The sequence below is a fragment of the Hyperolius riggenbachi genome, chromosome 6 (genome assembly GCF_040937935.1).
Source record: "Hyperolius riggenbachi isolate aHypRig1 chromosome 6, aHypRig1.pri, whole genome shotgun sequence".
Taxonomy (NCBI): Eukaryota; Metazoa; Chordata; class Amphibia; order Anura; family Hyperoliidae; genus Hyperolius; species Hyperolius riggenbachi.
The window spans coordinates 141636985-141657154 of NC_090651.1; the positions used below are offsets into that span (position 1 = coordinate 141636985).

General features: G+C 40.8%; 1 protein-coding gene across 8 annotated transcripts in view; it reads right to left on the bottom strand.

The window, feature by feature from the left end:
* The window catches only part of COL11A1 (collagen type XI alpha 1 chain), a 782075-nt gene that overhangs the window by 150111 nt on the left and 611794 nt on the right, over positions 1-20170 (bottom strand). For all 8 annotated transcript variants that reach the window (XM_068240020.1, XM_068240025.1, XM_068240017.1 and 5 more), the window contains 5 exons: positions 17500-17553; positions 17303-17356; positions 14593-14646; positions 12167-12220; positions 3829-3882 (listed from right to left, as the gene is read on the bottom strand). In XM_068240020.1, coding sequence (XP_068096121.1) covers positions 3829-3882; positions 12167-12220; positions 14593-14646; positions 17303-17356; positions 17500-17553 — 270 coding nt within the window. The remainder of the gene's footprint in view (positions 1-3828; positions 3883-12166; positions 12221-14592; positions 14647-17302; positions 17357-17499; positions 17554-20170) is intronic.

A 20170-nucleotide genomic window follows, 5' to 3' on the forward strand; every position in this document is an offset into this window, starting at 1 on the left:
TTTAAACACACAGCACGTAAAAGCTGGACAAGCGTTGAATGCCTGTGTCTGTCAAATTGTAAAATATATGTAGTGGTGTATAACCTTTTCCGCAATGGCCAGAAAAGGCTAATTGTAGGAAGTGAAGCTGAGAATTGAATGTTAATGCACTGACTTTATCTGTGTAGATAGAAAAGTAGTCTATTCACGACAATGAATATTACACCAATGGCTGAATAGGCTGTCAATGGCTTATATATGCCAGCTTCGCTCTATGCATATATGTTAGCTGTTTGATACTGTGATATATTCACATATTACTCCATTTTGATTAACTAATTTAGTCATCTACACTGATTTAGGACAGTGCGATTTAAAGCTTAACTGTAGAGAAATAAAATAGAATTATTTAATTAAACAATACTCTCAATAAACAATGTTCATATTTATTCTGTGTAGGGGTGGTGGAAAATGCCATTCCTGATTCTGACGGATTTCTGTTTTCAGATAATTTATCTGATAAATTACTGATTTCCACAGAGTGTTTTTTTTTATTCTGTTATTTTTGTCATAAAGTTAGTTATTTTGTTTGTTTGTTTGTTTTTTGCGGAAACCACTCTTTTTTTGATGTATAATATTATGCGGTATTCGCATTTCCGATTGGTAACTGCGACAAACTTCTACATTCGCTGATTGGCCTAATACTTCTGAGTCTTCTGATTGGCCTAAACACTGAATGAACTTCGCCTGACCAAACCCCCCTCCCCCCCCCCCCCGAATATGTACCTTTTCACTAGGGCCTAATCCCCTCCTGTTTAGCACTGTAAATATGTAATGCACTCCCTTATCTATGTACCTTCTCACAGCCTAAACCTATTTGTGGTGTGGGAGAAAGCCATAGGGGACCACTGAGGGTTCACCATGAGTCATAGCGATACATTATCGGCTCTTCTCTGACCTCATTTCTCAGTCACGAGTGGTTGTACCCTAAATTTCCCACCACATTGGCAGTATATCTGTCAGTATCGCACACTTGTGCGTCCTAGGCCTATGCATTGTTTGGGGTCTAAGGAGCCAGCTACACTCCACTCACCGTGCACTCAGCCCGCAGCTGGTAGCAATACGATGTATGTGTGTATGTGGGAGGGAATAAGCAATTACACCCCTCCTTACAATGCTGAAATAGCAATAGATCTTCGAATTTTTGAGCTTATAGCTTTCTTATTAATAAAAATATACAGTCTATTAGATTTTATTATATGTATGTGGCAATACTCACCACTACTCCTGCACTATCTAGGAATTTTGAGCCAAAATTGACTCCCGTGTGGCTTATTGCTCTCTGTCACCCCAAAATATTGTCTGTAACCTTAACTAAAGTCCAGTGCTGCTTAATATGTTGGCGCTATATAAATACAATAAATAAATAAATATTCTGCTGTAATTCAATTTCCACAGTACAATACTGATACTCTGATTGGTCCAATGCCTCCAAGTCTTGTGATTGGCCTAACATTTTAGAGTCTCGGTAATGTGGTATTTCCTTGTAATTCCGATTTTCACACACCGATTTTCGCTGCAGAAAGCCTATTACTGATCGGAAACTCGGAAATTGGAATTCCGCAGAATTCTGAGGCTCATCCTTAATTCTATATACTGCTACCAGAAGTACCTGACCTTGTTAGGAAATCTGTTTTCTATAATTCCCTTTATCCAGTATAATTTAGGCTGGTGCAAGAAGGGCTCTAATGTGAGCCCATCAGACTATGTTGCATTGCACAGTGCTGCTAGTCTAAGGACTTCCTCAAATTGAGGCAGAAAGAAGTGAATTCACCATGTCAGCTACTACTGTGCAACAGGCTTGGCATTTTCTAGCATCCAGCACGGGCATTGTAGAGGAGGCCACAACATTAAGTCACTTCTGAGCACAGAACCATCTAAGCAACCTGGCAATCACTATCATTCAGGTGCATTAAACTGCCAGCGGATGGGAAGCTAAACTACCCAATAAGCGAAAAGTTTGGGTATGGGTCTTCTATTTAGGCACTTATGGAGGGGCTAGGCAGTAGGTGTGTGTGTGTGTGTGGGAGGGGGGGGGGTTAAGGTTAGACACCTACAGGGGGAGATATGGTTAAGCATTGAGTGGGGTGGATACGGTTAGGCACTTATAGCGGGGTGTTCAGGTTAGAATGGGTGCTGGGTGCTGCATAATATTAGTGGCCCCACCCAGCACCCAACTGATATGCACTTGATACCGTATACATTTTTGATTTAGTAATGACTTCTTTTTCCATCTCTATTTTCAAGAAGACATGCTTGTTCAGCTGACCTGACTGCAACTCTGTAGGTATATGTAATGTAACCCACTTGGTACTGAATTACTGGGTTTCATTCTCAGCCAGGGCACTATTTTTATGCAATTTGTGTGTTCTCCCACACGTCTATGTGGTTTACCTATGTTTACTCTGGTTTCTTCCTACATCCCAAAACATACTGGTCAGTGAACTGGCTTTCCCAAAAATAGCATTAGGATTGCAAGCTCCTTCACGAGACAGGAACTATTCACTGGATTCTGTAAAGTGGTGTGGAAAATGGCAGCATAATGATAAGTCTATCTTCTCATATCAATTATCTGCTCATGCAGGTTAGTTTTCAATAGCTGAATACTCCAGTACACAGTGGTAAGCAAATGTTTGAAATGCAGGAAATTCTTTTGGTTCAAAATGTTCTACTTTAGAAAAGCATTTCCTTAAGAAAATGTCTGATCTGCTTATTTTTTCATCTTTACTTAAATTTACAGCTTCCTTTCATGAGCTCCTATTTGCAGCAGTCATCCAGGATATGCACAAAACAGATCATAACGTACAGCCAAGGTATGCAGGCTCATTAGCTAGTGTTGCGGCAAATGCTCTTTATGAAGATAAAGAGACTGTTGAAAAAGCATATCTTTTATGTATTTGCTACTTAAGTCAGGCGAATTCTAGCTAGTTAGTTTTTTTTGTGTTGTTTGGTATTGTTTTTAGTTTTGGATAGCTTGGGGATTTTTATTGATGTCTCTGTGGTTTCACAAGGGATTTTCCTTCACTTCCTGGTGTGACCTCCACTGCTTTTCATGCCTTCATACCAGCTATCAAAACTTGCTGGGGATTCTAACTCTACCTCATTTATAAAAAAAATACAAACAACCCCCAAACATTTTTTTTTTAAGTAAGTAAGAGTTATATTTTGCCATCTCTTCCACTGTTGGGGAGATTTTCCTTCTTCCTATGCAGTAAATTACTCTAGCAGATGAGACCCAGTCTATGGGTGTTTCCATAAGGTGAGGGGGCCAGTGGGGGAGGGGGTGATTTTACAGCAATTAAAATGTATTGTATTCTTTTCCAGAGCAATAATATTTTTCTCCCTGGTGCTGTGCTTTAAGGTATTTTATAGGCATGCCTACATTACAGAACTGTAAACGTGGAATATATTTTCAAAATGATGAAATCCATGGGAGACTCAGTAGTCCCATGACTGCTCAAACTCTGCTTCCTCCATCCAAGATGTAAGCTGCCATATCTATGCCTGTGCTGCCTTGTTTAATCTTTCGTATTTAGGGAGTGGGATACCAATATTCAAAGCAATCCTTTATTCATAACTTGAAGTGTGTGTATTTTTGTCAGCTTGTTAATAAGGTACCTGTTTCGTTGTGAATTAACTATTATCTCAATAAGCGTTGTGCCATTGTGTTATTGACATTCTAAATGGATGTTACCAATGAAAAAAACATAAAAAATTGGTCAAATGTTCCTGGTGCAGACATGGAAATAAAGGTGATAGGATAATTGCATTAAAGTTCAAATTTCTTACCCTTTCTCCATCCTCACCGGGTGGGCCAGGTGGGCCTAGAGGACCTCTGTCACCCTATTGAAGAAAAAAACTGTTGTGAATTCCCCCAGAAAACTTACCAAAAAAAATACCTATATAAAGTATGCATTTGCTTTGTATGTGAGTAATAAGTAGTGTGAATATGGACATTTTTGCATATTGAGACTATTTAATTCCAGTGTTGCTCGCAAATATTTGCCAAAAATCGACTTCACTGAAAAGAAAGTTAGCCATGAAAACAGTTTCAAACGCTGGATGCAGACAAACAATTTGAGCTCTACTTCTGCTTTCCCTTTGGCAGGCAGGCAGGCAATCACGATCCACATCACATGTCCGTGCTGATGTACATGCGTGATACAAGAGCATGCTCTGTACTGTGCCATTTAAGTTAAGAGCGAATTATGCATTTTTAAGCAAAAAATTGTGAACATATTACAAAATTAGAATTTTAAAGGAATTTTCACAAAAAATTTGGTAACCAGCACAACTGTCATCTTCTTGGTTACTATTTACATGCATCAGTATTTTACTTTAGCTAACATCTGGAAATATGCCTGAAGAAGGGGACTAGATCCCAGAAAGCTTGCATCATTTAACTTTACTAGTTAGCCATTAAAAGGTACTACTTTTACAAAACTTTGTTCTTTCTACCTTGTTTGGCTAACACGGTACAGAGACTTTTTTTGTTACACTCAAAAGTCGAATTTTTCATTATTCGCACCCTGCACCCATCTTGCACACTGCCTGCATCACCCATTGCTTGAATTACTGCATAATCTATGCGTTGGGCACAGATTATGCAGTAAAGCGCTGCAGTCTTTAAGTCGGCATTGCTGCACTTTGGATACTTCTGGTAAACTGGGCAAGTCTCCATAGACTTGCATGGTCCATGGGGCGGGGAAGTGGTAGGGAAGAGTACCGCGGTGCGGCACAGTGTGCCAGGGGCCTTACATGTATTGATTGCTGTGGCTCTGAGTAGAGTGCATGACCAGCTGACCAACTACTGGTAACTTTGAGGTAGAAGAGGCATGATTTTTACTGGAAGCTGATTTATTAGTATTTAGGCATACTACTCATTTAAGAATATATGGGTACTGAAGTCTACTAATAATACCGCAAGTGCTTGTAGAATATGCCCAGTGTGTACTAGGGGGTACAGAAAAGGAAGTGTCTTCTTTACTTTAATCTGTTAATCATTCTCTAGAGCAGGGGTGCCCATTTGGTAGATCACGATCTACTGGTAGATCGCGAAGGGCATCATGGTAGATCCCGACCCCATTACATTTTCAAATCTGTATATACAGGTCCTTCTCAAAAAATTAGCATATTGTGATAAAGTTTATTATTTTCTGTAAGGTACTGATAAACATTAGACTTTCATATATTTTAGATTCATTACACACAACTGAAGTAGTTCAAGCCTTTTATTGTTTTAATATTGATGATTTGGGCATACAGCTCATGTAAACCCAAAATTCCTATCTCAAAAAATTAGCATATCATGAAAAGGTTCTCTAAACAAACTATTAACCTAATCATCGGAATCAACAAATTAACTCTAAACACCTGCAAAAGATTCCTAAGGCTTTTAAAAACTCCCAGCCTGGTGCATTACTCAAAACCGCAATCATGCGTAAGACTGCCGCCCTGATTGCTGTCCAGAAGGCCATCATTGACACCATCAAGCAAGAGGGTAAGACACAGAAAGAAATTTCTGAACGAATGGGCTTTTCCCAGAGTGCTGTATCAAGGCACCTCAGTGGGAAGTCTGTGGGAAGGAAAAAGTGTGGCAGAAAACGCTGCACAATGAGCAGAGGTGACCGGACCCTGAGGAAGATTGTGGAGAAGGACCGATTCCAGACCTTGGGGGACCTGCGGAAGCAGTGGACTGAGTCTAGAGTAGAAACATCCAAAGCCACCGTGTACAGGTGTGTGCAGGAAATGGGCTACAGGTGCCGCATTCCCCAGGTCAAGCCACTTTTGAACCAGAAACAGCGGCAAAAGCACCTGACATGGGCTACAGAGAAGCAGCACTGGACAGTTGCTCAGTGGTCCAAAATACTTTTTTCGGATGAAAGCTACTTTTGCATTTCATTCGGAAATCAAGGTGCCAGAGTCTGGAGGAAGACTGGGGAGAGGGAAATGCCAAAATGCCTGAAGTCCAGTGTCAAGTACCCACAGTCAGTGATGGTCTGGGGTGCCATGTCAGCTGCTGGTGTTGGTCCACTGTGTTTTATCAAGGGCAGGGTCAATGCAGCTAGCTATCAGGAGATTTTGGAGCACTTCATGCTTCCATCTGCTGAAAAGCTTTATGGAGATGAAGATTTCATTTTTCAGCCCGACCTGGCACCTGCTCACAGTGCCAAAACCACTGGTAAATGGTTTACTGACCATGGTATTACTGTGCTCAATTGGCCTGCCAACTCTCCTGACCTGAACCCCATAGATAATCTGTGGGATACTGTGAAGAGAAAGTTGAGAGACACAAGACACAACACTCTGGATTAGCTTAAGGCGGCTATCGGAGCATCCTGGGCCTCCATAACACCTGAGCAGTGCCACAGGCTGATTGCCTCCATGCCACGCCGCATTGATGCAGTCATTTCTGCAAAAAGATTCCCGACCAAGTATTGAGTGCATAACTGAACATAATTATTTGAAGGTTGACTTTTTTTGTTTTACTTTTCTTTTATTGGTTGGATGAAATATGCTAATTTTTTGAGATAGGGATGTTGGGTTTTCATGAGCTGTATGCCAAAATCATCAATATTAAAACAATAAAAGGCTTGAACTAGTTCAGTTGTGTGTAATGAATCTAAAATATATGAAAGTCTAATGTTTATCAGTGCATTACAGAAAATAATGAACTTTATCACAATATGCTAATTTTTTTAGAAGGACCTGTACAAGTGTGCTCCTAAAATTGTACATGGGTAGATCATTTTGACTTGCTAACTTTTTAAAGTAGCTCACAAGTCGAAAAAATGTGGCACCTCTTCCCTAGAGCCTGATAAAAAGCACATTGCTGATCATTCAACAAACCCCTGAAAATGATCCATAATAGTTAACAATTTCAGAAAAGCACGTATAAATGTATTTGTCAGTTTACTACATGAACCATAAATCATAATTATAATTTAAAATAATTCCCATGAATTCTTAAACCCACCGGCAATCCATAAATTCTTCCTCATTTGCCAGGCCATTTGTTATGTTATTCATGCTGTTGGCACACACGTTGGTAACTTGTAAGCTGGCCAGTGCTATCATTACATGTGATTACGCTCTTGCATGGGTAAGCAGATATAAGTACAAGTTCTGCAGGCTCTATCAACAGGGTCGGCCAAGTCCCATCTATGTATCTAAAGGATAAAAATGTTCACTGTCTGCTAAGAGATAATAATCTCAGGCTTTACTATTTCTGAAATGAATGGGCATTGCTAATGCTGCTTTGTATTTTGAATGGTAGTATATTTTGCAATCTGTTTATGTAATGGCTGCTACATAACTGTAAGAGAAAGTGGGCATGCAGACACAATCTGACTACCCTCAGGGCATATCTGCAGCAGACTTTGTTGGAAGGGGTGACCTAGGATGTGTATTCGTATATATCTGCAATGTTGCTGGAAAGAGGTGAGCTAGGATGTGTATTCATATATATCTTCAACATCTTGGTGTCATTTACTGAGGGGAAAAAACAATCTTGATTTTCTGTGACCCCCCCTCCTGACCTCTCCTACACCAGAAATGGGTTAAGATGAAATGGGGACCTTGGCAAGATAACAGTTTTTGTCCACTGCTGATGGTCATCTGGCTTTTGTTTTAGTAAGATTTGCTGAGGCTAGCATCCACCAGGCCACTAGACTCTCTCCAGGTCCTAGGCAACTGCCTAGGATTGTCTTGTGGGTGATCCAACTCTGTTCTTCACTGATACCCCACCTAGCCTCCTAGCCCAACTTTAACCTACCCTCACCCTATGGCCCTTATTCAATTCACTTTTTCTCCCAAGTTTTCTCCTAGGAGATCATTTTTCATTTTCTGTTTAAAATAACTTTTTAGCATTCTGCAAAATACCAAATAGCAGGTGAAAAAATACTTTCAGGGTATTTTTTTGCTTAATGGCGGCTTAAAAGACATTTAACTGATACGTTAAAAAAATATCTCCTAGGAGAAAAAAAATTGATCAAATGTCTCACTTTATCCTTTTGCTCCTATCACTAACTATAACCATCCCATGTACTATGCTTAGCCTTGCAAGCTGCAGAGAATTTCTTCCTGCTCAACCCCGCCTTCTCCATAGAATATAATGACCTGTTCAGCTGAGAGGTGATAACAGTAAATGCACTGAAAGGCATCCACGGCTATCATTCTTAGGTAATCCTCAGGAGAGTTGATCCAGGGATTTATCTGACTGCCATCTGGAGTCGGGAAGGAATGTTTCCCTTTTAAGTCTATGTGGCCCAGGTCTTGGAAGATTTTTCACCATCTCCTGGATCAACTGGGATACATGCAGGTTCAGGATGGTGGGTTTTTATTAATTGTAATTTTTTTTCTGGTTGGACTAGATGAACAGATGTCTTTTTTCAACCAAACTTACTATGTAATTATGAAATATTTATGGGGGCATTTATCCAGCATGTGAATGTAGATTAACAGTAAGATCACATTAGCCTCGATTCATAAAAGCGGTGCGATAAAAAAATCTGGGAGGGAAAATACCGCATTCGGTATTTTAGACCTTTGTGTGCTAATTCGTAAAGATTTTCACAGCTGTCTTTGAAGTTCGGTAAATTACAGCAGCCCACTGAGCGGTACAGCAGAAGTGTAGCGATATCTCTCTTTCTCTAAACTGTAATTATGGCTCCCAGCACAGATCACTCACACAGACGGCTCCCTGCACAGATGACTCACACAGACGGCTCCCTGCACAGATCACTCACACAGACGGCTCCCTGCACAGATGACTCACACAGACAGCTCCCTACACAGCCACACAGAGACTTCGGCTCCCTGCACAGAATTTTGGCTCCCTGCACTTTGCATTGTTAAGACCTCACCAGAGGCGTCGGTAACTTGTTAAGACCTCATCAGAGGTGTCGGTAATTATCGTCTGGCTTACCGCTTGTTGAAGGCCTTATGAATTGACATTTGCTGACAATTTACTGACATGTGTTGGAGGTAACTACCGCCAAGTCTGTAATTTTCCTCACTGCTCTGTAATTTCAGTTTTTCATGCAGTAACAGCCTTTATGAATTGCGCATGCAGTAATGCTTTATGAATTGAGGCCAATTATATGCAACCTTACTTACCTCTTCCCGGAGATTGTGTAATAAAGCGCTCCTTTATGTAGAAAAAGTATAGATAAGTCCACCCACCCCTCCAATAAAAAGACCACAGAATAGTCATGTGGTGAAGAAGGCAGGGCCAACATTACCAAAGCTTCCAACTTCCCCTGTCATCAGGGAGATTTTAAAATACAGAACCCTGGGAGTGGTAAGTAGGACTGCATATAGCATATTCCTGCTGCTCCTATTATGTAGTGTTAGTTTTACTTTATTGATATAAATTCATGTCCACTTTAAATGAAACAGAGTATTCATAGAAATTTACATAATTAGCTCACATTTACATAATTAGTTTTGTTTCTTGTTGCTTTACTAATTTCATGGCCTAAACAGAGATCACTCCTCTGGAAATTGATGTTAAAGAAAATGTATAGTTTATTTTTAATCTGTTTATTGTTTCATCCTTAAAGGGACTCCGAGCAGTGCAGAAACTATGGAAAGATGCATATCATTTTAAAGCTCTCTTTCTCCTCTTTCCAATGATATATAAATCGTCGCCCTACGCCTTTTAGTTTTCGCCATTTTCGATTGAAATTGCCGCGGCCGTGATTTCAATCGCGAAAATAGAGAAAACTGAAAGGCGTAGGGCAACAATTTAGGTGTCGCCAGAAAGAGAAGAAAGAGAGCTTTAAAATGATACCCATCTTTCCATAGTTACATTGTATTACACAGGGCGACTTTACTAAAGTCAGCAGCTCCATTCTGCTGAATGGAGCTGCTGACACTGGGGAAAGTGTCGTCCTGTGTAATACAAGTAACTATGGAAAGATGGATATCATTTTAAAGCTCCCTTTCTCCTCTTTCTGGCGACACCTAAATCGTCGTCCTACGCCTTTTAGTTTTCTCTATTTTCGTGATTGAAATCACGGCCGCTGCAATTTCAATCGCGAAAATAGTGAAAACTAAAAGGCGTAGGGCGACGATTTATTTATCATTGGAAAGAGGAGAAAGAGAGCTTTGAAATGATATGCATCTTTCCATAGTTTCTGCACTGCTCGGAGTCCCTTTAAAATCAATTTTTATTTTTATTTGGGAACAAAACAATGTTTTAAATGAAGGTTTCATTCCCTTGCTGGTTTGACGGGTTTTGTAAGCAAAAGAACATTTTTCTTTTTGGTTGTATTAAGCAGATCTTTGACATTACAGTAAAGATTACAGTAATTAATTGTCACAATTGAAGTGAATAAAAATTATAGAGAACATAAGAGAAAGACTCAATTCTCGTTACAAAACCTTTTAAAGGGACCCTGAGCAGAGGCTAATAAATGAAATTGGGACTTACCTGTGGCTTCTTCCAGCCCCCCGTAGCCCTGCGAGGACCCTTTTCTTCCCTTTCCTGGTCCAGCTTCGGTAATCCAGGTTACTAGGTTCAGTCACCCATCACCATGCTGGTCGCAGTAAGAGTCCTGCTTGTGGGCGATTCAGTCTGTAGAGAACCGCACATGGGCAGGACTCTTATGGCGACCAGCGAAATGATGCGCAGGGTGCGTGCTGGAGGCAGGCACGCATGACTTCACCTGAAGTCGCCAGAATACTGGAGCCACCAGCTGGATCAGGAAAGGGAGGACGAGGATGCCGGGGGACCTCGTGGGCTACAGGGGGCTGGAGGTAAGTTTCGGTTTCATTTTTTAGCCACGGTTCAGGGTTCCTTTAATCAAACAAGTAGCTGATATAACTGTTAAGGCAGAAGTCTCAGGAAGATGAAGAGCAGCGTGAAGTGCATCCACAAGAGGTGACAAAATAGGTGATAAGCAAATCTTAATTTGGCACCATAAAAAGCATTAGATATTCACCGATGCAGAGGGAAGGGTCTGGATCCCATCAAGCCCTCCTGGTTCTCTCTCCATGCCCTCATTACTTTGCTGTCCCTGGTGAAGTTCTGCATCTTCGGGACTTCTCAACAGTCTTAAAAAGTATTCACGTCCCAAAGTATTTCCAAAGATGTGTGGATCTGTACTGCGGAAGCATAAGCCCTGACTCGCATGTGTGCAGTATTGATCCGCTTGTCTTTGGAAGTACCCTGGGAAAATGTATTCAACTAAGCTGGTAGAAGAACTCTACCGGGGCCAAGCGCTGAAAGGAGGGCACAGAGAGAGGACCGGTAAGGCTCTATGGGATCCAGAGGTGAGTATCTAAATCTTTTTTTTGTGCTTCTTAATAGTTATTTTAACTGGTTGAACTCGATGGGCGTAAGTCTTTTTAACCCAAATAACTATGTAACTCTCTGCCTGTAAGAAAAACATTACATATAGCAGTGGCACTCTTTTTACCTTGACTTGAAAAGGCAGAAATGCCAGTCATGCAATGTCATACAGGTGATCTGATTGGGCACCTGAACAGAGATTGGTAACTGGGTGTGTGTACAGATGCCCAGCTCTAAATATCAGAAACAGAAATTCTGGATGTATTTTGTACCAAACAGTGTATGCTATCATGTTTGCTACTCAACATATTTTGAATAATCTTCCATGTTTGGAAAATCATAGCTGAATGCAAATTCAGTAACAATAATTGACAAAATGACTTTTGTAATGCTAACATATATGCTATAGATATTTTTTTTTTCAGCAAAACAAATGATCTCTGCAGAAATTACACGATTATTGTTTGTACTGTGACTGTCAAGTATGTTACATAGCATTAAATATATACATTTATCTGCACATTAAAGTATGTCCATATGTGCTCAGACAAAAATACATCCATTACTTCAGGTACAATAATAGTAACAGTAAATTCTAAGGGTATTTGTAAAAAGTATTCTGAAAAATGCTGGAATAGCTTTCTAATTTATTTAACCTCAATTTTACTCTAGCATTTAAAATATCTAATGTGATAATCTGCTGTTAAAGAACAAAGTACACAGCACCCTCTGCTGGGGCAACACTGGAATAAAGAAAAACCTAAGAAAAGGAAAACATTACCTTACACATAAGTTATGTTATTTATTTTTTTATTTAAAGGATAGACTTACCCTGTGTCCCTTCTCGCCAGGAAGACCTGGAAGGCCATCAAAACCTCTGTCACCCTATAAAATAGAAGCAAAGCAACATTTACACCTTTTTTCATTTCCCTGCTACAGCTAAATGGTACAAATCATCTTTCTTCCTCAGTAGTTATAGCCCATTCTCACTTGGGCGATTAGTGGACATTTACCGCTAATTGCCGAATCGCTAGCAATTCTTAAAGTGCTAGCGCAATAGTAACTATAAGGCAGTGACCTCACTGCCGCCATTGTCGCCGATCATGGGTGATTCGTGATTTAGCGCCAATCTCAAACAGGGTGCATGCAGCGTTTTCCCACGATTGAGGAGCAATCGCAATTAGCATGCCATAAAAGCGCTAACTGCAAAAAAATTGCTAAGTGTACAGTGATTTTACCAAGATAATCGTGGTAAAATCCCTTACACAACATTGGGATTCTGAGTGAGAATGGGCCCTTAATCGTTTGTTAGAGCACATTATAAATAAAATAACACTGCATTCATGTGTTTCAGTACACATTCTCTTTATAGGACTTTTAAATTCTGGACAGCTGTTAATGAAGCATAAAAAAGAAAATAGCAGAGGAGGTGACTGGACAGTGCATTTTCCATCATGAGTAACAGCTGTGGGAATTATCCAAGACCTTCAAACCAGGCTTCTGAAAGTGCCACTCTCAGCGGAAACAGGAATACAGTCCAGGTCCAGTTCTATCAGTAGGGCACAGAGCTTATAGTAAGCATGCTCTTTAAGACTTGCTATTTGTTACACAAGAAGGGTTCACTTGTTCAGTTTCTTCAAAATTGGAACTGTGTTCTGACTTCTTTCTACCAGAACTTGCATGCTGACAGCAGAAGGGAGTGTTAACTCACCCTTATCACTACCTCTGGCTGGCTCGCTCCACGTCTTGTTTTACATCACTACAATACTTCCTCTTTCTAGATTTGAAGGAGGAAGTATCGGAAAGCTGGAATGTGGAATGCAGGGTGCCAGTTGAAAAGGGTTCCTGAGCCACCTGTGTAAAAAAGGCGCCTGCATAGACTTGAATGTCATTTGCAGCAAATCTTGGCTATAAGGTGGTGAAAAGGGCGCTGGATATAGCCAAATTTTTTTTGGCTATTAAAGGGTGATGGATATAGCCAAGATGTTAGTTTCGGCCATAAACAGGCGCTGGATATAACCAACATTTTTTTTCATCTATAAAAGGGTGCTGAATGTAACAGAGAATTTTTTTCAGCTATATAAATGCATCTACAAGATTGGTTATATCAGCAAGTGACTAAATTCATTTATATCAGTTAATTTGGTTACATCAGTTTAAAATAACATATATGTTTGATATGAAATGCGGCAAAGAATTGGCACCACTATGGGGTCTTAGGGTTAGGCACCACCAGGGGATCTTAGGGTTAGGCCCCATAGTGGGGGACTTATGGTTCAGCACCACAAGGGGGTCTTAGGGTTAGGCACCACCACGGGGGTCTTAGTGTTAGGCACCTCCAGGGGAGGGTTCTGTGTGAGTAGGGAGAGGTTAGGTCATAGTAATCACTAGTCAAGAGCTCACGAGTACTGAGCTACTCAAATCTGTGATTAAAATGAGGCTTGATTGCCTCAGGTGTGCGGCTAGGAGAGATGGGGTTACTTACCCATAAGTCCACGGTCCTCTATGCGTTCCAAACTACGCGTTGCAAGACTCACTATGTGCACTTCCTCCTTCCGGTTTTGAATGCATAGAGGACTGCAAAGTTATAGGTAAGTAACCCTCTTTCTCCAAACCGCACACCTGAGGCAATCAAGCCTCAAGCCTCATTTTAATCACGGATTTTCTTAGCTATATCACTTTTTTCGGCTACTGTAAATCTGGCGCCACTTTATAACCAAAGAAATAAAAATCTTGGCTATATCAGGTGCCCTTTTATATCCAAAAAAAAATCTCAGTTCTATCCAGCCCTTTTTTATAGCTCCCAAAATCACTGCTATATCCAGCACCCTTTTATAGCTGAAACAAACTCTCGGCTATATCCAGTGCTCTTTTTTAGCCCCCAAAAAATCTCGACTATATCCAGCACCCTTTTATAGCTGAAAAAAAACTCTCGGCTATATCCAGTGCCCTTTTATAGCCCAAAAAAATCTCAGCTATATCCAGCAGCCTGTCATAGCCCTTTTTTCCAGGCACCCTTTTCAAATGAATGTGAGTGCAGTGGCCTGAGGCAGCGACAAGGGTGAGTTGACTCCCCCTGCTGTTGTCTGCATGCAGGTTCTGGTCAGAAGAGTGACCACTAGTTACAAATGTGTCATTTTTATAGATTGGCCTGATGTTTTTTAATCATGTGTGCATGTGTTTTTGTTTGTCTATAAACCCTAAAGTTTGTATGTTTCTATAACTATATACAGTAATAGGGAACAGTGAACACATACCTTTGATCCAGGCTCTCCAGGCATTCCACGGGCTCCATCGGTTCCAGGACGTCCCTAAAATAAACATACAGATCACAGTATAATAGACAGCAAAAACTATATGCCTTGCAAAGCATAGTATTACTAATTCCTTTACCAGAAGCCCATTGATTCCCAGTAGAGGAAGAACAGAGAAAATGCTTGTATAATGGACTATAATTACGAAAATGTAAGATGCTGAAAGAAGATTAAAGCGTCTACGCTACAGTACTGTTTATTTCTTTATTTATTTTACTGTGTTAGGATTCAAAATCCAGGCCTGAAATACTGAAACAGGGTAGTTATCCAGGCGTAGAAATTAAAATTGGAGTTATGACAGATGTAAAGTGTAAGCTTTTGAAACACGTTAGGTTTATTTACAAGGTATACTTCTGACAGAAACATTATTAGTCTTGAAAAATGTCACTTCAAATCTAATGTGTAAATTGATTAATTGCATTGCAATGCCCAGCGTCTCAGATCTGATAACACTAACTTTCCCTAGGTATCATTATTATTATTATCATGAAGCATAAGCAGTAGTAGTTATATTTTGCGTATAGCAACCCAAAGCAACAGTGATAACAATATCAACAAGTCATATGCAGTCAACCGAGAAAGCTATACTCATTCAGAATACATAACATCATAAATAAAACTGTGATTTTTTAATCTGATGTATTGTTTGCATTAATCACTTTATACCTGAAAAGATAGTTACTACAAGTAGTTAGTAAGGAGAAAATAATTTTGGCTTGCATGCAGATTTCATGCATTTGCATGCAACTTGAAAATTGACCAATTATATTAACTTCCTATTGTTGTTGATTGGTCCAGTTTCAAGCTGCAAATAAAGTGCATGAACTCTGCATGCAAGCCAAAATTAGTTGCATGACCATCAGTAGTACTTAGGTCTCTTTCCCACGAGCAGGTGAAGGCAGTGAATTCACCGCCTCTCAGCGGCTTCCATCCAGCGGTCTTGCGCTTGCTAGTGCACGGTACAGATGATAAACAACCCTCAAATGTAGTTGCATCTGAGAGCATCAAAGGCTGACTAACAGTGCTGCATGTCAAACCTGACACACGAATACTTCTATTCGGCTGCATGTAATTGCAACCGAATGTGCTTGCGGCCAGCAGTTGGGCAGCTGAACTGCTCGACAAGCATGCACCCCCATTACTGAAGGTGTAGAGTATGAGGGTCCTCTCTCGTGCAAGCTTTCACAACTGGTATTTTTAAAAGAAAATAAATATGGCAGCCTCCATGTCCCTCTCACACTAGAGGTGCTTTAAAGACAAGATTATCCTCTGATTTCGTGCTAAAACTTTTAGATCTTAAAGCTATGTATACACACCCTTTCATAGGCCAAACAATTGCTGGGAAAGTTAGTGTAAATACACCTCTGGCTCATGCTATCCTCTCAAAAGACCTGATCCATGACATGGAGGGAGCTCTGCAGGAGAGTGGCACAAATACTTCTGTTCTTGCAGATCCATCTAGCCCTTGTCAAAAACAAGAGGCCCATCTCTACCTACCTATATTCCTTATACCTACCTAGATGTGTGCAATATGCTGAGCATCCTGGGACAGTTTTGCCTCGCACCACTGATCAGGGACAGAGATTGATTATGCTTGTATGACGATGACTGAATTTAATTAGCACATTTCTTTTCAGCATAGAATAATGAGTATTGTATCAACTCTGTTTCTAAATTAACTGAAGCCCTAGGTAAATAATACTGGCCACCTCTGCAGAGAACCTAGCATATGTAAAGCAGCCCCTGACCCCCCTGTCTGGTGGATCGCTTAGGCCGAGAGCATTATTCTCTCCACTTACCCGTCTCCCACGTGATGTTGCATTCGTACCACTCCGTTGGCCCTCCACCCTCCCGCATAGCAACAGAACACATCACTAGCCTACAGGCTAGTGATGTGTCTGTACAATCTCTGCCCAGTCATGTCACCCGAGGGATTGGGTTCTGATTCCCAACTGGTGCCTTGCTTCGTATGTGTCTACGAGGCTTAGTCCTAGGCATGTAAGGATTAAGTAAGGGTTCTTGTCTATTTGTCATAAATACCTCACTTTAGAGATAAGCAAACATCATTTCAAGAACTATTTTGACGTCCTATTTTAATTATTGCATCTTAATGACACTTATTTATGTTTGCAAAAAAATCTGATGTTCAAATGTATATTAGCTGTGCTAACATTTCCATATTCTAGTGGAATAAGGGAGTCTGAAAAAGGCTTATTGGCCGAAAGCTTACTCCTTTTAGGTTTGCCAATAAATGGTATCATTCAGATTGAAAACTTCCTGTTTTAACTGATGGCTTATGTAGTACAATACTCTACAGCTCTCATTTTTAAAAGAGTGTTGTTAGATGCAGTGTCTTTATTGAATCTAAAACCCAATCCATTGAAAATGTTAAACAGTATATGTGTATATTAAGGCATAACTTAGATATGAACTGATATGTCTATGGAGTCTGTGAGGTACTGGATATACGCCCATGCTATATAAATAAAGGAAATGAATAAGTAATTCACTTTCTAAAGCATTAGCTCTCTGCATTCTTGTGCTGTCAGATCTACATGCAGCTATTCAAGCAAATACAAAAGTCCCAATTCTTCATTTTCCTGACTGAATTGTTGCTGATGTTAATAGGCAAGGAAAAAAGCTGCTTACTTACCCTCTTCCCAGCTTTTCCCATTGAACCGATTGGACCCTGAATTCCTCTAGGACCCTGTAAAGTAAAACATAGAAATATGAAAGTATAAGGGTATTAAATACAGTAAAAGAGAGAGAGAGAGAGAGAGCGTGAGACAGAAGTAAGACACATGTTCACAGTAAGATCCTCTACCCTAGGAGAGAAAGTAAATGAGTTACCTGGGGTCCTGGGTCACCTGACTCTCCCTTTATTCCTGCTGCACCTGGAGACCCCTGTGTCAAAAGGCAGAAGAACAGAAGAATGAAGAGCTGAGATATTATTGCAAAGTATTGTTTGCCAAGCAACACAGCCTGATACACATGACAAGGGGAAGGCTATGATCTTAATAGAATGCTGCATCATCTTGTGACATTAGTCTATTAAACAAACTGGAAGAGTAAAGCCTGCAGGAGCTCACTGACACGGTGCTGTCAGTCACAGCTTAGTCCATTAAACCATATTGTGATTCAGAGCAATGACTGACAGCTTAGCTGGTGTTGAGGAAAATCCCTGTAAACTGCTTTAGTGTATAATCAATCCAGTATCCAGCTCGGTGTCACAAAGCCTCTACCACTTCAGACCAAGAATAGACCATCTATTCAAAACTGATGTTTAAGGTGAATGCTGGTCACTGAGTTCTCCACTGTGCTCTGATACATGTAGTAGAACTAGAGTAAACCTGTGAGAAAACGCGGAAAAGCTGCCGCGTGTACTGATAGCAAGGCGGCTGGCTCCGCGTCCAGCGCGGCGGTTTGTACGCAGCAGCATGCGTCTGATAATATGATAGATCACGGAAAAACCGCCGCATGTACTGGCAGCAAGGCGGCTGTTTCCGCGTCCAACGCGGCGGTTTGCACGCAGCAGCGTGCGTCTGGTGTGGCTGAGTCTGTTAGTGCACCTGGATGGAGAACTACGCACTCGAGCCAGAAGTCAGGACCTTTATGCCAGCAGGAGATGGATCAGCTGATCAGGACGATCAGCTGATTCCTGCTGGACTCCTGATTGGCTGAGTGGCTCGGGCGGGGCGGCAGAGTCCTGCAACTATATATATAGCTTGCTTGCCAGTTGCTGGTTGACTGCCATTGCGAACACTTACGTGGAAGCATTTAGACCATAGTCAGATCCTACAGTGTGTTTGAACCAGGAGGACCTGAGAATTCACACTGAGCCAGATAACTTTTGTTCATCATTGTATTATTATTCAGACTAGTTCCAGGGTGTAGAGACCAAGGACCTCACACTCAGACTAGGGAATTGTATTATCATTTGTGTTATACTCCAGACTAGTTCCAGGGTGCTGAGACCACGGACCTCGCACCCAAGATTAGGGAACTGTATTATCATTTGTGTTATACTCCAGACTAGTTCCAGGGTGCTGAGACCACGGACCTCGCACCCAAGACTAGGGAACTGTATTATCATTTGTCTTAGTTCTCAGACCTGCCTGTGACGCCCATCTTCCAGGGGTCACTTGCCATCGGGTCTTCTTGCTATTCAGCCTGGGACTCCGCCTCTTGGATGTCTCAGGCTGCTGCAAGATCTCTGCACTTCCAAAGGGAGGTATTTCTCATACTGCCAAGGACCACCTGCTCCTCGGGTGGTCCTCACTCAAAGTTATTACTGTTGCACCAAACACTCACACTATATAGGTGTCCAGAGGTTAGCAATATATCTCTATTATTGGTGATTCTGCAGATCATCAATAATCAGGTATATATCTGTATTCTTGGTGATACTGCAGATCACCAATAATCAGATTCTCTCAGCGTGCTGACACCGATCGTTACAAAACCTATCCCGATGTTTGCAAGTTCAAACAGCCCTTTTTAAGGGCAGATCTCACTTACTGAGCATTCGAAAATTCCCAGTACTTGTTGCAAATGAGTAAAGGCATTAATTCCGCGGAAATCTGTCTTACCGCAACACGGTAAAGAAGTCAGATCAAATTTTTCTGCAAAATTGTAATTGTAGCCCGATCACAAGATTTTTCTGTTTTTCCAAAAATATAGAAAAATCGGGATTTCTGTGGAATTGGAAATAGGCATTTCCGACCATTCCTATTTAGGAGGTTTGTTCCATCCCTTCCTGTAAGCCACAGTCCTCATTCATCAGCTGAATAACATCAGCTCCTATATTACTGGTATAACCATGTTGGATGCCAAAAAATAAAACTACTCTACTTACTATAGCAAAAATAGAAGATATCACTCAAAGAAATGATAGAAAAAGCCAGAGGATGTGAGGTAGTCTTGAGCTCTGCTTTTTTTCTCCCTAAGAAACAAAACTAAGGGGTTGAGTTCCCTGGCACCTTTATCTTAGTTCTCAACAAGCACTTTTATTCATAGTGACTGATGGGGGTGAGATATGAGGAAAGGATATGAGGTATTGTTGTTATTAATCTTTATTTGTAAAATGCTGGGAGGAGGGCGCTGCCAAATAGGCTTACAATGTAAAGAGTATGGCTCAGAGGTTGTTGAGAATAACAATAATGAAAGTAGTGCAGCAAAGATAAACACACATGCACAGCAATAGAGAGAGAATCATAAATTGTGCCCACAGCTTTTAGCCATACTTAACTACTCCCACTGGCCAACTTTCCCTATTAATTTGATATTGGTAGATTCTGGTCTAATGACAGCTAGCCAATAGGAGACGTTTGAGGAGGGAGCAAGAGGCAGGTCTGAATCTCTCTTTATGAACAGTAGGATACAAACTCACTTAAAACCTTCCAGCTGTAGCTATGTTCTGGTGCATCGTTACTGGACAGGTTATTATCAATTATATAAACAACCTAGTCTTTCTGACATCATTCATTGGTAAAAGTCACTTTTGGAGGAGGAACTTGGTAGG